The 15,721-nt window shown below is 47.3% G+C and overlaps 2 protein-coding genes across 3 annotated transcripts in view; one reads left to right on the top strand and one right to left on the bottom strand.

Moving 5' to 3' along the window:
* Nucleotides 1-4,974: 4,974 nt before the first annotated feature.
* Nucleotides 4,975-13,074, bottom strand: PEX13 (peroxisomal biogenesis factor 13). Its single transcript, XM_005305648.5, has 4 exons — nt 12,828-13,074; nt 10,688-11,385; nt 9,862-9,987; nt 4,975-5,795 (listed from the first exon to the last, which is right to left on the bottom strand). The coding sequence occupies exons 1-4, from the start codon at nt 12,899-12,901 to the stop codon at nt 5,497-5,499; spliced, it is 1,197 nt and encodes a 398-aa protein (XP_005305705.1). The 5' UTR covers nt 12,902-13,074; the 3' UTR covers nt 4,975-5,496.
* Nucleotides 13,075-13,277: 203 nt separating this feature from the next.
* The window catches only part of PUS10 (pseudouridine synthase 10), a 79,939-nt gene continuing 77,495 nt past the window's right edge, over nt 13,278-15,721 (top strand). The window contains exon 1 of one of the 2 annotated variants that reach the window (XM_005305647.5): nt 13,278-13,417. The gene's annotated coding sequence lies outside the window, so the exon portion shown is untranslated. Of the gene's footprint in view, nt 13,418-13,510; nt 13,651-15,721 lie in introns of those variants that run through there. The other variant, XM_065589640.1, reaches the window with a different exon arrangement.

Raw genomic sequence — 15,721 nt, 5'->3', positions numbered from 1 at the left:
AGAAAAGTTTCTCAGAAATAACAAGGAGTCTGGTGGCATCTTAAAGACTAACAGATTTATTTGGGCATAAGCTTTCGTGGGTAAAAACCTCACTTCTTTGGATGCATAGAGTGAAAGTTACAGATACAGGCATTATATACTGACACATGGAGAGCAGGGAGTTACTTTGCAAGTGGAGAACCAGTGTTGACAGGGCCAATTCAAAATCAGGGTGGATGTAGTCCACTCCCAACAATAGATGAGGAGGTGTCAATTCCAGGAGAGGAAAAGCTGCTTCTGTAATGAGCCATCCACTCCCAGTCCCTATTCAAGCCCAGATTAATGGTGTTAAATTGGCAAAGGAATTTTAGTTCTGCTGTTTCTCTTTAAAGTCTGTTTCTGAAGTTTTTTTGTTCAATGATAGTGACTTTTAAATCTGTAATAGAATGACCAGGGAGATTGAAGTGTTCACTTACTGGCTTATGTATGTTACCATTCCTAATGTCTGATTTGTGTCCATTTATTCTTTTGCGGAGGGACTGTCCGTTTTGGCCAATGTACATGGCAGAGGGGCATTGCTGGCACATATAACATTAGTGGATGTGCAGGTGAATGAGCCCTTGATGGTGTGGCTGATGTGGTTGGGTCCTCTGATGGTGTCGCCAGAGTAGATATGGGGACAGAGTAGGCAACAAGGTTTGCTACAGGGATTGGTTCCTGGGTTGGTGTTTCTGTGGTGTGGTGTGTAGTTGCTGGTGAGTATTTGCTTCAGGTTGGGGGGTTGTCTGTAAGCGAGGACTGGCCTGCCTCCCAAGGTCTGTGAGAGTGAGGGATCATTTTCCAGGATAGGTTGTAGATCGTGGATAATGCACTGGAGAGGTTTTAGCTGGGAGCTGTATGTGATGGCCAGTGGTGTTCTGTTATTGTCCTTGTTGGGCCTGTCCTGTAGTAGGTAATTTCTGGGTACCCGTCTTGCTCTGTCAATCTGTTTCCTCACTTCCCCAGGTGGGTATTGTAGTTTTACAAATGCTTGATAAAGATCTTGTAGGTGTTTGTCTCTGTCTGAGGGGTTGGAGCAAATTTGGTTGTATTTTAGGGCTTGGCTGTAGACAATGGATCGTGTGATGTGTCTTGGATGGAAGCTGGAGGGATGTAGGTACGTATAGCGGTCAGTAGGTTTCTGGTATAGGGTGGTGTTTATGTGACCATCACTTATTTGCACTGTAGTATCCAGGAAGTGGATCTCTTGTGTGGACTGGTCCAGGCTGAGGTTGATGGTGGGGTGGAAATTGTTGAAGTCCAGGTGGAATTCTTCAAGGTACCCGCATGGCCCCACAGTATGCCAACATTTTTATGGCTCACTTAGAACAACGCTTCCTCAGCTCTCGTCCCCTAGTGCCCCTTCTCTACTTGCGCTACATTGATGACATCTTCATCATATGGACCCACGGAAAGGAGGCCATCATGTGCCAGCAATGGCCCTCTGCCATGTACATTGGCCAAACCGGACAGTCCCTCCGCAAAAGAATAAATGGACACAAATCGGAAATCAGGAATGGTAACATACATAAGCCAGTAAGTGAACACTTCAATCTCCCTGGTCATTCTATTACAGATTTAAAAGTCACTATCATTGAACAAAAAAACTTCAGAAACAGACTTTAAAGAGAAACAGCAGAACTAAAATTCCTTTGCAAATTTAACACCATTAATCTGGGCTTGAATAGGGACTGGGAGTGGATGGCTCATTACAGAAGCAGCTTTTCCTCTCCTGGAATTGACACCTCCTCATCTATTGTTGGGAGTGGACTACATCCACCCTGATTTTGAATTGGCCCTGTCAACACTGGTTCTCCACTTGCGAAGTAACTCCCTGCTCTCCATGTGTCAGTATATAATGCTTGTATCTGTAACTTTCACTCTATGCATCCGAAGAAGTGAGGTTTTTATCCACGAAAGCTTATGCCCAAATAAATCTGTTAGTCTTTAAGACGCCACCAGACTCCTTGTTATTTTTGTAGATACAGACTAACACGGCTACCCCCTGATACTTTCTCAGAAATGTGTACTGGCTCAGAATTTTTCATTCACCCCTTCAATGTGGGCTGTTTTTTCCTTTCCCTCTCCCATAGCAGCTACATATAATCTTACTGAGCAAGCAGTAGCAAAAATGCTTCACTACACTGCCCCCCAGGAGCCAGGGCCCTATCTCCTATGCTCCTAACCATTGTACACAGCAAGAGTCCAGAGGTTATTCTAAAATCCAGGGCTCCAGCATACCAGCCACTTAGACCTGGTCTACACTGGTGTGTGTGTGTGTGGAATCGATCTAAGTTACACAACTTCAGCTACGAAGTCGATTTACTTAGATCTACTTACCGCGGTGTCTTCACTATGGTGAGTCGATTGCTGCTGCTCCCCCGTCGACTCTGCCTGTGCCTCTTGCCGAAGTACAGGAGTCGACGGGAGAGAGCTTGGGGATCGATTTATCACATCTAGACTAGACGCAATAAATCAATCCCCGCAGGATCGATCGCTGCCCGCCGATCCGACTGATAGTGAAGACATACCCTTAGGCCTAGTCTTCACTTACTGGCTGGTCCGGCGGCACGCCATCGATGTTCTGTGATCGATTTATCGCGTCTGGTTAAGACGCGATAAATCGATCCCGGAAGTGCTCACAGTCGGCGCCGGTACTCCAGCTCGCCGAGAGGAGTACGCGGCGTCGACGGGGGGAGACTTCCGGCCGCGTCTGGACCGCGGTAAGTCCGGACTAAGGTACTTCGAATTCAGCTACGTTATTAACGTAGCTGAATTTGCGTACCTTAGTCCGAAGTCCGGACTAAGTGGGGACCAGGCCTTAGACTACTACCCAACCTGAGGTTAGCAATAGCTTGTTGTAACTGTTTTGTCTAGATCTTAGCAATTCTGTTCACCACAAGTTGCCTAAGTATTAACAGCTAGCAAGTGCACTTAAAATGTAAACATATTAATGAAGCTTGCAATGGAAATTGATGTTGAAGATCTCTATAGAAATGTGAATTAAAACTACCAAATCCATTATGCTACTTATTCCTACACACAGAGAATTCATGTGCCATGCAGATTTTTTTTTTCCTCAGCTGAAAATACATTCTACTGAAAAGTCCTGCAGTTACACCTTTCGCCTACCTGGAGTCACTGTGCGCTAGGACAGAGAGCATCTGCTCCTGGAGCGAGCAGCCCCAGCTGCAGATAGGGAAGAGAAGAAGCTGCATTCCTCACAGTGCCCTCTCTGTGGGACCAGCTCAGGAGGCACAGGATATGAGAGCCAGACAGCGTGGGGCATATGGGGCTGTTGTGGGAGTCACAGACTGGGGCAGGGACTGAATGGGAGTGGGGGTGCAGGGACACATGTGGACTGGGACAGATGGGCATGACTGAATGAGTAAAGCTAGGGGTTAGCCAGCATCTGCATGGGGGAGGCTCCCTAACAATCCCTCCCTGACCAGAAAACCCCCATTCCATACTTTTCCCACCCACACCCAACAACCCTCCAAGTTCACATCCAGGCTCCTTCCCAGCAGTTACTTTTCCCTCCCTCAGCTCCTCCATTACCCCTGACTCCTCCCAAACCTTTCCACTGCTTCTGGGGGGGGGGGGGGGGGGAGAATACATTTCTCTAGGTTAAATGATTACTGAAAGTTATGTATTAATATGCCTAGTAAGAAATCTATTTGTCAAAAAAATATTTCCTGAATCTTTTCCGTTGTCTGTATTGTGACAAACATACTTGCTGAGAGGTCTTTTGAAATAAATTACCAAAATAATTGAAACCGGCATGTTTATATTGGGCTATTGCAATATTGTGCACAGAATTTTTAATTTTTTGGCACAGAATTCCCCCAGGAACAGCTAGCATAAGTATGCGAGTTTAACTAGCTTGGATGCTGTTGTGGGTTTTTGTTTTTAAGAAACAGGCTACTTAATTGAAATGATTTATTAATACACGGCCATCAGTATTTTTCCTTTGCTGTAGTACATTAGCACTGTATGATCTGTTCTAACATTGAAGGGTTCAACACAGTATATAAGAACATTCCATAAGAACTACAGCCTGAACTGAAAATGATTCTGTGTTAATCAAATCTAATATTAATGTGAGTGAGTCCCGATAGAGGAATCTTTACTTAAATTTGCTTCCCAGAGAAGTATGACTTCAGTACAGAGCTCACAAAAGTAAATAGATTTGAAGGCAAAATGTATATTGTTAATATACATTTATAATATATAATATAGTCTTTATGCAATTATGGTTCTCAATGTACCTCAGATTTTATGGGGAAATACCAGATTTAACACCTGAAGTGCATTAGGAATAATAAAGTTAGCAGTTAACTCATCCATCTCCATGATGAGACAATGAAATGGGCAGCTTTTTTTCTTGTTTCCTATTTTGTGGGATTATCAATAGAAAACCGCATCTAATTAATGGCAACACAGATGTTTCCTATCCACTCTGTGATGCATTCCTGCTGTGTTAAAATCAGGCTGAATTTTCTCACAAAAGTTCAAAAAGAAATTGCACTGAAACAAGGGAAGTTTGGATGTAGCTGTTAAAATACATAATTACTAGAAATTGATAAGCTATTATATACCTGGCTGGAAGCGTGGCTGTGCTAACTTAGCTCACTAGGCCCTAGAGAGATGTTGATAAAAAATGAGCATCCTTAACATTGCTTGGCTGGAAGATACGTAGGGCCTAAAGCATGTGCATAATAAACCAGAACAAAACATGTGGTCCTCAGGACTCTGATGAGGAAGAGCTCCCAGAATGGTGGGGGGAAAAAAAACCCGCTTATACTTTCTTGAAAACAATATTAGAATAAAAGACAAATAAACACCGGTAATAGCATTTATCTGCTTACAATTCCAGTTGAATGTACCTTCCTTCACAGTGCTAATCTTGTTTCTTAAGATAATCACCTTTTTATAACAAAGGACTGAAGTCTTTAATTTTTCTTTGTGGTAGTGGAAGCACTAATTTTACCAAAAAGCAGCCAAAAAAATAAAGTATTTTAAGGGCTCTTCAATATACAATTTTTGGAGGCCTCTGCTAGAAATGGTTGTTTTCCTTCTCAACACCCCGTCTCAAAGGCCTCATATCAAGCCAATTCTTTCTCCAATAAGAAGGACTGGACACTGCTACCTCTAGAATTCATCAGCACTATTCCTTCGAATGACCAAAATGTGCAGCTAGAGATGCAACACATTGGCTTACCGAGTTGCTTCTACAGAACTCCCCCCAGCCTGAGATCTCACAATTGCCAATAGTTTGCTGGGCAGGGCCACAAATGTACAACTTTAAGTGACCCACGCATGCCATTAAAGTTTGGGTAAATTATTTCGTTATCTGTTCACCCGTCACCCAGCAGCGAGATACTTGATACAGTCCTAACAGTGTACTTCTACAATTTTAAGAATATCAAAAGGATTATTGATAAGTATAGTTCAATCACTAAATTTTATCCAGGTGCATCAGAGATCCTGTTTATCTCCACCTATCACAGTGGAGTCAGAGGTAACGGGAACCTTATTCATTTCAACAAAAACAGACTCAAATGCATCTTCTTGCTCCTCTAAAGTATCCGCATCAGTGGCTCCTCTAACAGGTGTTGTGTTGGTAAAAGCCGGCTGCTGCTCTGTAATAATTTCCAGCTCCACTGTTTTCCGACCTCTTCGTTTACCCAATATTTTGATGTAATTAGCTGGCACAAGTCCTGTTGTTTGACCATCACGACTAGCCAAAAGCCAGCCACGTACTTTGGGTTGTTGTTCTGATAAGAAAACTAAGCTATAGTTACACAGCAATTCAAAATGCATAACAGTTATACCTTAAAACACTTTCATAGAGTTTGAGATCTCACCAGACATTATACAGCAATCTAATTCAAAGCTCAGCAGAAGCATGGGAGAACACTTGCTATTAAGTCAACAACTAGTCAGTCACATGACAAGCCAGATAACTGTTCATGTGGTGTTTATAGTGCTAATATTTATAGAAAATCAAATATAGACGTTTATATATTAAAATTAGGGCCCTACCAAATTCACAGTCCATTTTGGTCAATTTCACGGTCATATGATTTTAAAAATTGTAAATTTCATGATTTCAGCTATTTGAATCTGAAATTTCAGTGTTATAATTGTAGGGGTCCTGACCCAAAAAGAAGTTGCGTGTGTGCGTGTGTGTGGGGGATCGCAAGGTTATTGGAGGCGGGAGTTGCGATTCTGCTACCCTTACTTCTGCAATGCTGCTGGAGGGGTGCTGCCTTCAGAACTGGGCGTCCAGCCAACAGCCACCTCTCTCTGGCTGCCCAGCTCTGAAGGCAGCACAGAAGTAAGGGTGGAAATACTGCAACTGCCTCTAAAATAACCTTGCAGCAACACCCTGCAACTCCCTTTTGGGTCAGGACCCTCAATTTGACAAATACTGATCTCCCTCATGAAATCTGTATAGTATAGGGTAAAAGTACACAAAAGACCTGATTTCACGGTCCATGATGCATTTTTCATGGCCGTGAATTTGGTAGGGCCCTAATTAAAATATATTAAAAAAAAAAGTAGGGCTGTCAATCGCAGATAACTCAAGCAATTAACTAAAAGCAAATTAACTTGATTAAAAAATAAATCATGATTAACTGCAGTTTTAATTGCACTGTTAAACAATAATAGAATGCCAACTGAATATTTATCAAATATTTTTGGATGTTTTTCTACATTTTCAAATATATTGATTTTAATTACAACAGAATACAAATTGCATTAGTTAGTGCTCACTTTATATTATTTTTTATTACAAATATTTGCACTGTAAAAAAGAAAAAAAATAATACTTTTCAATTTACCTCATACAAGTACTGTAGTGCACTCTCTTTATTATGAAAGTGCAATTTACAAATGTAGTTTTTTGTTGTTGCTACATAACTGCACTCAAAAACAAAACAATGTAAATCTTTAGAGCCTACAAGTCCACTCAGTCCTACTTCTTGTTTAGTCAATTGCTAAGACAAACAAGATTGTTTACATTTATGGGAGATAATGTTGCCTGCTTATTTACTATGTCACCTTAAAATGAGAACAGGCATTCGCATGGCACTATAATAGCTGGCATTGCAAGGTATTTATGTGCCAGATATGCCCCTTCGTACTTCGGCCACCATTCCAGAGGACTCGCTTCCATGCTGACAATGCTTGTTAAAATAATAATGCGTTAATTAAAGTTATGTCTGAACTCCTTGGGGGAGAATTGTATGTCTCCTGCTCTGTGGTTTTATCTGCATTCTGCCATATATTTAATGCGATAGCAGTCTTGGATGATGACCCAGTACATTTTGTTCGATTTAAGAACACTTTCACTGCAGGTTTCACAAAACGCAAAGAAGATACCAATGTGAGATTTCTAAAGGTAGCTACAGCACACGAACCAAGGTTTAAGAACCTGAAGTGCCTTCCAAAATCAGAGAGGGAGGTGGTGTGTAACATGCTGTCAAAAGTCTTAAATGAGCAAAACTCCAATGCAGAAACTACAGAACCTGAACCACCAAAAAAGAAAATGAACCTTCTGTTGGTGGTATCTGACTCAGATGATGAAAATGAATGTCTGTCAGTCCGCACTGCTTTGGATCATTATCGAGCAAAACCAGTCATCAGCATGGAAGCATGTCCTCTGGAATGGTAGTCGAACCATGAAGGCGCATACAAATGTTTAGCTTATCTGGCACATAAATACCTTGCAACACTGGCTACCAATACTGCCATGCAAACGCCTGTTCCCACTTTCAGGTGACCCTGTAAATAAGAAGCCGGCAGCATTATCTCCTGTAAATGTAAATAAATTTGTTTGTCTTAGTGACTGGCTGTATAAATAGGACTGAGTGGACTTGTAGGTGCTAAAGTTTTATATTGTTTTATTTTTGAGTGGAGTTATGTAAAAAAAATTGTAGATTTGTAAGTTGCACTTTCGCAATGAAGAGATTGCATTACAGTTCTTATATGAGGTGACCTGAAAAATACTATTTCTTATATTTATCTTTTTCACAGTGCAAATATTTATGATAAAAAATACCGTATATACTCGATTACAAGCCGGTTTGTTTGTAAGACGACCCCCCCAAGATGGATAAGTAAAAATGGAAATTTTTTATGACCCATTCAAAAGCTGACCCTATAATTCAGGGGTCGGCAAAATTTGGCTCCCGGGCCATCAGGATAAGCTGGTGGCAGGCCAAGATGGTTTGTTTACCTCGAGAGTCTGCAGGCACGGAGGTAAACCTAAGTAAACAAAATGTCTCAGGCCATCAGCGGCTTACCCTGATGGGCTGGGGGACAGCAACTTTTTCTGGGAGGCGAGGGGGAGAAGCTGGGGTTCAGGGGAGTAATGCCTGTGACCATCCCCCACATGACCCCACCCCTAGCCTGGAGCCCCACACTCTTTCCATCCCATCGCTTCCCATCTTAGCTGGGGTGGGCCAGGTGAGGATCTCTCTGGCCTGGCAGGAGCTGCTTCGGCAGGTTGGGGAGAGAGCAGCGTAGTCAGAAGCGAAGAGACTCTGGCCCCGCCTCTTCCCTTCTGGCTCTGCTGGCTGTGCTGCCTCTCCTTGTCCCCTTTGTTGGGGGGGGGGAGGGGCTGTGTCCCACCTCTCCCTCTCTATACCCGTTCATAAGCTGACCTCCTTCTCTGGTGCTTCCCTTTTTTACTAAAAAAATGCGGCTTATGAACAAGTATATACGGTAATATAAAGTGAGCACTGTTCATTTGGATTCTGTTGTAACTGAAATCTATATATTTGAAAATGTAGAAAACATTCAAAAATATTTTAATAAATGGCATTCTATTATTAACAGTGCAATTAAATCTCGTGATTAATCATGATTATTTTTTAAAATGGCATGATTAATCACAATTAAAAAAAATCACGCGATTAATCACAATTTTTAAAAATCATTTGACAGCCATTAAAAAAAAAGATACAACAGGATTTGTCAATTCCTGTTATAGCAGTCCAGTTAGAGGCTAAAAAAGGGTACACCCCTTTTCCAAAGGATACAAGATATTTTCTGCAGAGGAAAAAGGACTTCGAAAGTCTTTTTGAAGATCAAACCCTTCACTGTAATTAACTACATGCAATTGATTACACAAAGAATAAATACAAAATGTTCTAAGAAATTACTGTTAGTATATTTCCAGGTATATCTTTTTTTGGCCTACACATACTCAAAAGATTGGAATATTTGCATTTATCTACAGGATTCAGTGTGCTGTATGTATGTGAGAACTACCCTCTTCTGAATAACACAGTTTCCTCAGCGATTATTACAATGACCACATTCTGCCCTCAGACGCACGTGTGTAGATTTCACTGAAGTCTGGTGGGAGTCGGGTAGAATGCATACCAGCTCAGAAAAACTGACTTTGTAATAAGACAGAAATGCAAACAATATACCTGTCTCCAAAGGATGCCATGAGGATTAATGTTTGAAGTGTTCTGAAAATGAAAGTGCTGCACAGATCTAACTTTTGTTACAGCACTGTTGCATGGCCCATAAGGAAATATGAGGAGTACAGTGGTTGGTGAAGATGCACTGTGTTAGTGATCTTTGGGCATGTCTCAAAATGGGTTACTGTACTGGCCAACATTTTAGGGAAATTAAGGAAAACCCACTCAAAAAGATTGGACATGTTGCTTCTCTAGAGCGTCCACACAATCACTGGCCTGTTGAGTTGGGCCAACTAAAATACATCTCTTTTGATCTCAAAGGGCTGTCAATATGACTCCATTCACAAGCATTAAAAAGTCATTGGAATTTAGAAAATAAATCCACAATAAATCATAATCTTACCTTTGGGTGCTAATTTTAGCATGTCACCAGCACGAAAAGAAATTTCTTCTTCTGAAACAGCAGTGAAGTCATATTCTGCTCTTCCAATTACATGATCATCATCTCCGTTTGCCCAGTTACTAGACACTATTTCACAGAAGAGTTAAAAAGCAGCATAATCATCTGGATCTTTAAAGTACTTTATAACAGAAACTGAATTTTTCCACAAGTATGCATATACTAAATATAATGGTTCACAGAAACATTTATGTAACACTTTAAATCTTAAAAGCATTATACAAACATTTATTACAGGGCCATACACATATGGCACTATACAATTACCAACATTTTCAGGTGCTTCAAGTTAGACTCCTGAATCCACATTTAGGTCTCTGCATATAAGTGTCCTGGTCTGCCCAATTTTCTATTCCAAGTCACCAGATTGATGGATTGACTGAATAAAGCAAGCGCCCAAGTTTTCCCCCCAAGTTCAGTAAAGAACATGTTATTAGTAAAGTGCTATATTGTAATACCTAGTTGAATCTTGCTGCCAAAGAAGAGTTTCTTTCACATAAGAAATCTGATTCTGCAGTTGTATACCTATGAAGCATCTGCAGAACTCAGCCCTAAAGTTTTACCTTCCCTAGAAGTAGAACCTCTTTGATAGAGAACTGAATGGATCAATTAACATGGCATCAAAGAATAGGCTATTCTAATACCTTAATCTTCAACTCCCTGTTGAATTCAGCATTTTTAGGGTATGATTTACTAATTTCTTTGTGGCAAGAACATGAATAGTTTATTTTTTAACCTACACTCGCCTCAATTTGCTGATTTCCTTTACCTGTTTCTTCATCACTGTACGTGGAGAGCAGCTTCCAGATGAGGTAGGGACCCCCAAGAATAACAGCAAAGAACAAGAAAATCGGCCAGGATTTTGCTGAGTTAGCTGCCCGGTCCTCTGGGCCAATGCGAGCCACAGTTCCTTCACTTTCAGCCCACAAATCCTCATTCTCAGAGCTCTTCCGCAGACCCAGCAGTCGCTGCATCCGTTTGTAGAAGTATTTGATAGTTCTGACTAATGCAAAAGCTGAAAACACCTTTGTGAAGTGTATTTTGAGTCGGGAGAAGTGATTGGCTACATCCAATACAGCCCTGAAACTGTTATAAACAGCTGAAAAGGTAGCATCCATCATCATACTGACTGAGGCAAATGCATGCACAATACTTTCAATGGACTGAAATGCACCTCTGCTGCTCTCTTCAGCCTGCTGAACAAATCTGCTGGGAGGTAGATCGTCTGTACGAAACCGGTTATAGCCCATACCACCATATCCATAACTGTAAGGGCTGTAGTTTCCATAAAAGGAGTTTCCATATGTGCCATAGCCTGGAGAAAAGGAACTGCTGTATGCAGGTCTGAAATTGCTCAGGCTACTGTTCCCTGCCTGCTGTGATGGTCGTGGCAAAATAGGCGGAGGTACTCGTGTGAGTGTGGGTTGTCCAGGCCTGGTCAGCAGGCTGGCACCCAAATCAGCAGACCTAAATAAATTCAGAGGTTCAAGATCAGTATCCATAATCATTTTATATTAACATTATCCCAAAAACTTCACAAACTGGGGAGAGGGGGGCAGGCAGGGAAGCAAAGTCCATGTCGCTCTCTTCCCACGGGTGGGGGAAGGGGCCTGTGGCAGGAAGTCTCATAATCCCCCGTGGAAGGAGGAACGGGGCAGGGTCCCTGGGGTGGGGTGGGGAGGTCTGTCCCCTCCCCGTGGAAGGAGGAACGGGGCAGGGTCCCTGGGGTGGGGTGGGGAGGTCTGTCCCCTCCCCGTGGAAGGAGGAACGGGGCAGGGTCCCTGGGGTGGGGTGGGGAGGTCTGTCCCCTCCCCGTGGAAGGAGGAACGGGGCAGGGTCCCTGGGGTGGGGTGGGGAGGTCTGTCCCCTCCCCGTGGAAGGAGGAACGGGGCAGGGTCCCTGGGGTGGGGTGGGGAAGTCTGTCCCCCCCCCGTGGAAGGAGGAACGGGGCAGGGTCCCTGGGGTGGGGTGGGGAAGTCTGTCCCCCCCCCGTGGAAGGAGGAACGGGGCAGGGTCCCTGGGGTGGGGTGGTCTGTCCCCCACGGTGGAAGGAGGGACGAGGCAGGGTCCCTGGGGTGGGGAGGTCTGTCCCCCCCCCCCGTGGAAGGAGGAACGGGGCAGGGTCCCTGGGGTGGGGAGGTCTGTCCCCCCCCGTGGAAGGAAGAACGGGACAGGGTCCCTGGGGTGGGGAGGTCTGTCCCCCACGGTGGAAGGAGGAACGGGGCAGGGTCCCTGGGGTGGGGAGGTCTGTCCCCCCCCGTGGAAGGAGGAACGGGGCAGGGTCCCTGGGGTGGGGAGGTCTGTCCCCCCCCATGGAAGGAGGAACGGGGCAGGGTCCCTGGGGTGGGGAGGTCTGTCCCCCCCCCATGGAAGGAGGAACGGGGCAGGGTCCCTGGGGTGGGGAGGTCTGTCCCCTCCCCGTGGAAGGAGGAACGGGGCAGGGTCCCTGGGGTGGGGAGGTCTGTCCCCTCCCCGTGGAAGGAGGAACGGGGCAGGGTCCCTGGGGTGGGGAGGTCTGTCCCCTCCCCGTGGAAGGAGGAACGGGGCAGGGTCCCTGGGGTGGGGAGGTCTGTCCCCTCCCCGTGGAAGGAGGAACGGGGCAGGGTCCCTGGGGTGGGGAGGTCTGTCCCCTCCCCGTGGAAGGAGGAACGGGGCAGGGTCCCTGGGGTGGGGAGGTCTGTCCCCTCCCCGTGGAAGGAGGAACGGGGCAGGGTCCCTGGGGTGGGGTGGTCTGTCCCCCACGGTGGAAGGAGGGACGAGACAGGGTCCCTGGGGTGGGGAGGGGAGGTCTGTCCCCCCCCGTGGAAGGAGGGGCAGGGTCCCTGGGAGGGAGCCTCTCTCCCCCTGCATAGGGAGCGTGGCAGGGAAGTTTTGAGGCTGTATCCCGGGAAAGGAGCCTGTGCACTCACTGGAAGGCCGGGGCCGCGGTTCCCGCGAGGCGCCGGTTCTCCCAGGGCTTGGGAGGTGGCGGCTGAGACGCCATCTCCTCCGTTCCGGCTCCGCTGCGCCCTCCCGGCCGAGCCGCCCCAGCCCAGCCTCCGCACCTGATCGCAGCCTTGCCAGGCCTGACAGGGGGAGCGCCGAGCCGTTCATCCGCCGGAGGGTGCGCCGACTCTGGGCCAGGCCGCGCTTGAGGATCGATGTCTCTGGCTGCCGCTGCTCAGGCCTTCCCCAGCTCGGCGGGTGTGCTGTCTCCGCGGTCCGGAGACCTTCCCTCCCCCGGACTAGGACTGAGGGTCACCGGGAGCTGTTTGTGTGGTTACACCGGCAGGATTGTCAGCGGCGGGCGGGCGGAAACGGGCACGCGATGCGGAAGAAGCGACCGCCGCCTCCTCGGAGCCCGGGCTGAGCAATGGCAGCGGCGGGCCCGGAACCTTCCTGCTGGAACGCCTGTTTCCGGGGGGACGGGAACGCGCGCCACGCTGCGCTCTAGGGGCAGAGAGTTAATGCTTCCCCCGGCCTCAAGGAAGGTTCCCGTTGCTTGCGCCGGGCGGAGGAGGTAGGAGGCGCTCCTGGGCCCGGCGTAGGGTCCCCCCGCCATGGGGAGAGGGAGGGTCTGCACCGCGGGTGTGTAGCTCCCTCAGCCCGTGGCAGAGGCTCCCCCGCATGCGTGGTGCTGAACGGGGACATGCGGGGCCCCGGGGTGTGCTCCTACTAGCGGGGGCGCTGCGGGGTGCCTCTTGTGTGCCGCAAACAGCACTTCCGTGCGGGGGTCTGCAGCCCTGCCCGTAGGCATGCCCTTCAGCGCCCCCGGGATGTGCACGCTTTCCACTGCCTTCTCGTTGTGCGTACTCGTCTTGTACAGGGCGGGGTAGGGTCATTTCCCTATAGATACACTTATACGTGTGTTCCCCCCCCCAATATACCTACATACACATTGAATGGTTAATTGTGTTAGGGTTTCCCTTTCATGTATGATCTTCGCATGAAAGAACTTATTTTCCTTAAACATGCATTCAGATGTCCCCCTATGCAGTTGAATGGGGTGGATGCTGTCAGAAGGGATACTCCTGGGGGAATTCGGCACCGCTGTACATGTATAGAATTCATGTCCCCTCTCCCTGCCCATACAGAATAATACTTTCTGGTAGGGGAGGAAAGGGAAGCCGCCAGAGGGCGCCACTCCCTGGCAGCAGACCTCAGCAGGCATGTTGGTTTGGCCAGGATCATCTATTGACCTCCTGCACATTGTAGGCTACAGAACTTCACCAACTCACTCCTGTAATAGATCCTAACCTCTGTCTGAGTTACTGATGTCCTCAAATCATGATTTAAAGACTTCAAGTTACAGACCATTTATTCTAGTTTAAATCTGTAAGTGACCCAGGCCCCATGCTGCAGAGAAAGGCGAACCTCCTCTCCTCCCCTCAGGGTCTCTGCTAGCCTGAGCTGAGGGAAAATTCCTTCCTGACTCTAAACATGGTGATTAGTTAGACCGGGGCGGGCAAACTTTTTGGCTTGAGGGTCATGTCAGGTTTCCGAAATTGTATGGAGGGCCAGTTAGGGGAGGCTGTGCCTCCCCAAACAGCCAGGCATGGCCCGGCCCTCGCTCCCTATCCGACCCCACCTGCTTTGTGCCCCTTGACGCCCCCCCCCCCCGGGACTCCTACCCCATCCAACCCCCCTGTCCCCTGATGGCCCCCCCAAAACCCCCTGCCCCATCCACCCCTCCCTGACCACTCCCAGATGCCCCGCCCCGACTGCCCCCCGCCGCCCCCATCCAACCCCTCCTTTCATTCCTGACTGCCCGCTGGGACCCCTGCCCCATCCAACCACCCCTTCTCCCTGACTGCCACTGGAACCCCTGCCCCTGACTGCCCCCCGCTGCCCCAGCCAACCCCGTCTCCTTCCTGACTGCTCCCCCGGGATCCTTGCCCCAATTCAACCTCCCTGTTCCCCACCCACTGACTGCCCCGACCCCTATCCACACCCCTACCCCCTGACCACCATCCCGAACTCCCCTACCCTCTATCCAACCCCCCCCGCTCCCTGCCCCCTTACCACGCTGCCTGGAGCACCAGTGGCTGGCGGCGCTACGGCTGCGCCACCCAGAGCACCAGGACAGGCAGCCGTGCTACCCAGCTGGAGCCAACCATACCACTGTGCAGCACAGAGCACCGGGTCAGGCCGCAAGAGCTGCCTGGGCCAGGAGCTCAGGGGCGGGGCAGGAGGGTCCCGTGGGCCGCCGTAGTTTGCCCACCTCTGAGTTAGACCCTGAGCATGTCAGCAAGACTTATCAGTCAGACACCTGGGAAAGAATTCTCTGTAGTAACTTAGGGCTTGTCTTCACTACTACACGAAATGGGTGTTGCTGCAGTGCATCTGGTGAAGACGCATTATGTCGATGGGAGAGCGCTCTTCCATTGACCTAATTACTCCACCTTAACAAGGGGCGGAAGCTGTGTTAGAGGGAGAGCGTTTCTTGCTGATATAGCATGGTGTAGACCAGTGCTAGGCAACCTATGGCACGCGTGCCGAAGGCGGCACACGAGCTGATTTCCAGTGGCACTCACGCTGCCCAGGTCCTGGCCACCAGTCCGGGGGGCTCTGCATTTTAGTTTAATTTTAAATGAAGCTTCTTAAACATTTAAAAAATCTTATTTACTTTACATACAACGATAGTTTAGTTATAGATTATAGACTTATAGAAAGAGACCTTCTAAAAACGTTAAAATGTATTACTGGCACGCAGAACCTTAAATTAGAGTGAATAAATGAAGACTCGGCACACCACTTCTGAAAGGTTGCTGACACCTGGTGTAGACACTGCTTTAAGTCCATGTAAGTTATGTGGTTCAGGGTG

Source organism: Chrysemys picta, chromosome 3 (genome assembly GCF_011386835.1).
Source record: "Chrysemys picta bellii isolate R12L10 chromosome 3, ASM1138683v2, whole genome shotgun sequence".
Lineage (NCBI taxonomy): Eukaryota > Metazoa > Chordata > Testudines > Emydidae > Chrysemys > Chrysemys picta.
The sequence above is the reverse complement of the archived record's forward strand: the minus strand, read 5'-3'. Positions and strand labels throughout refer to the sequence as shown.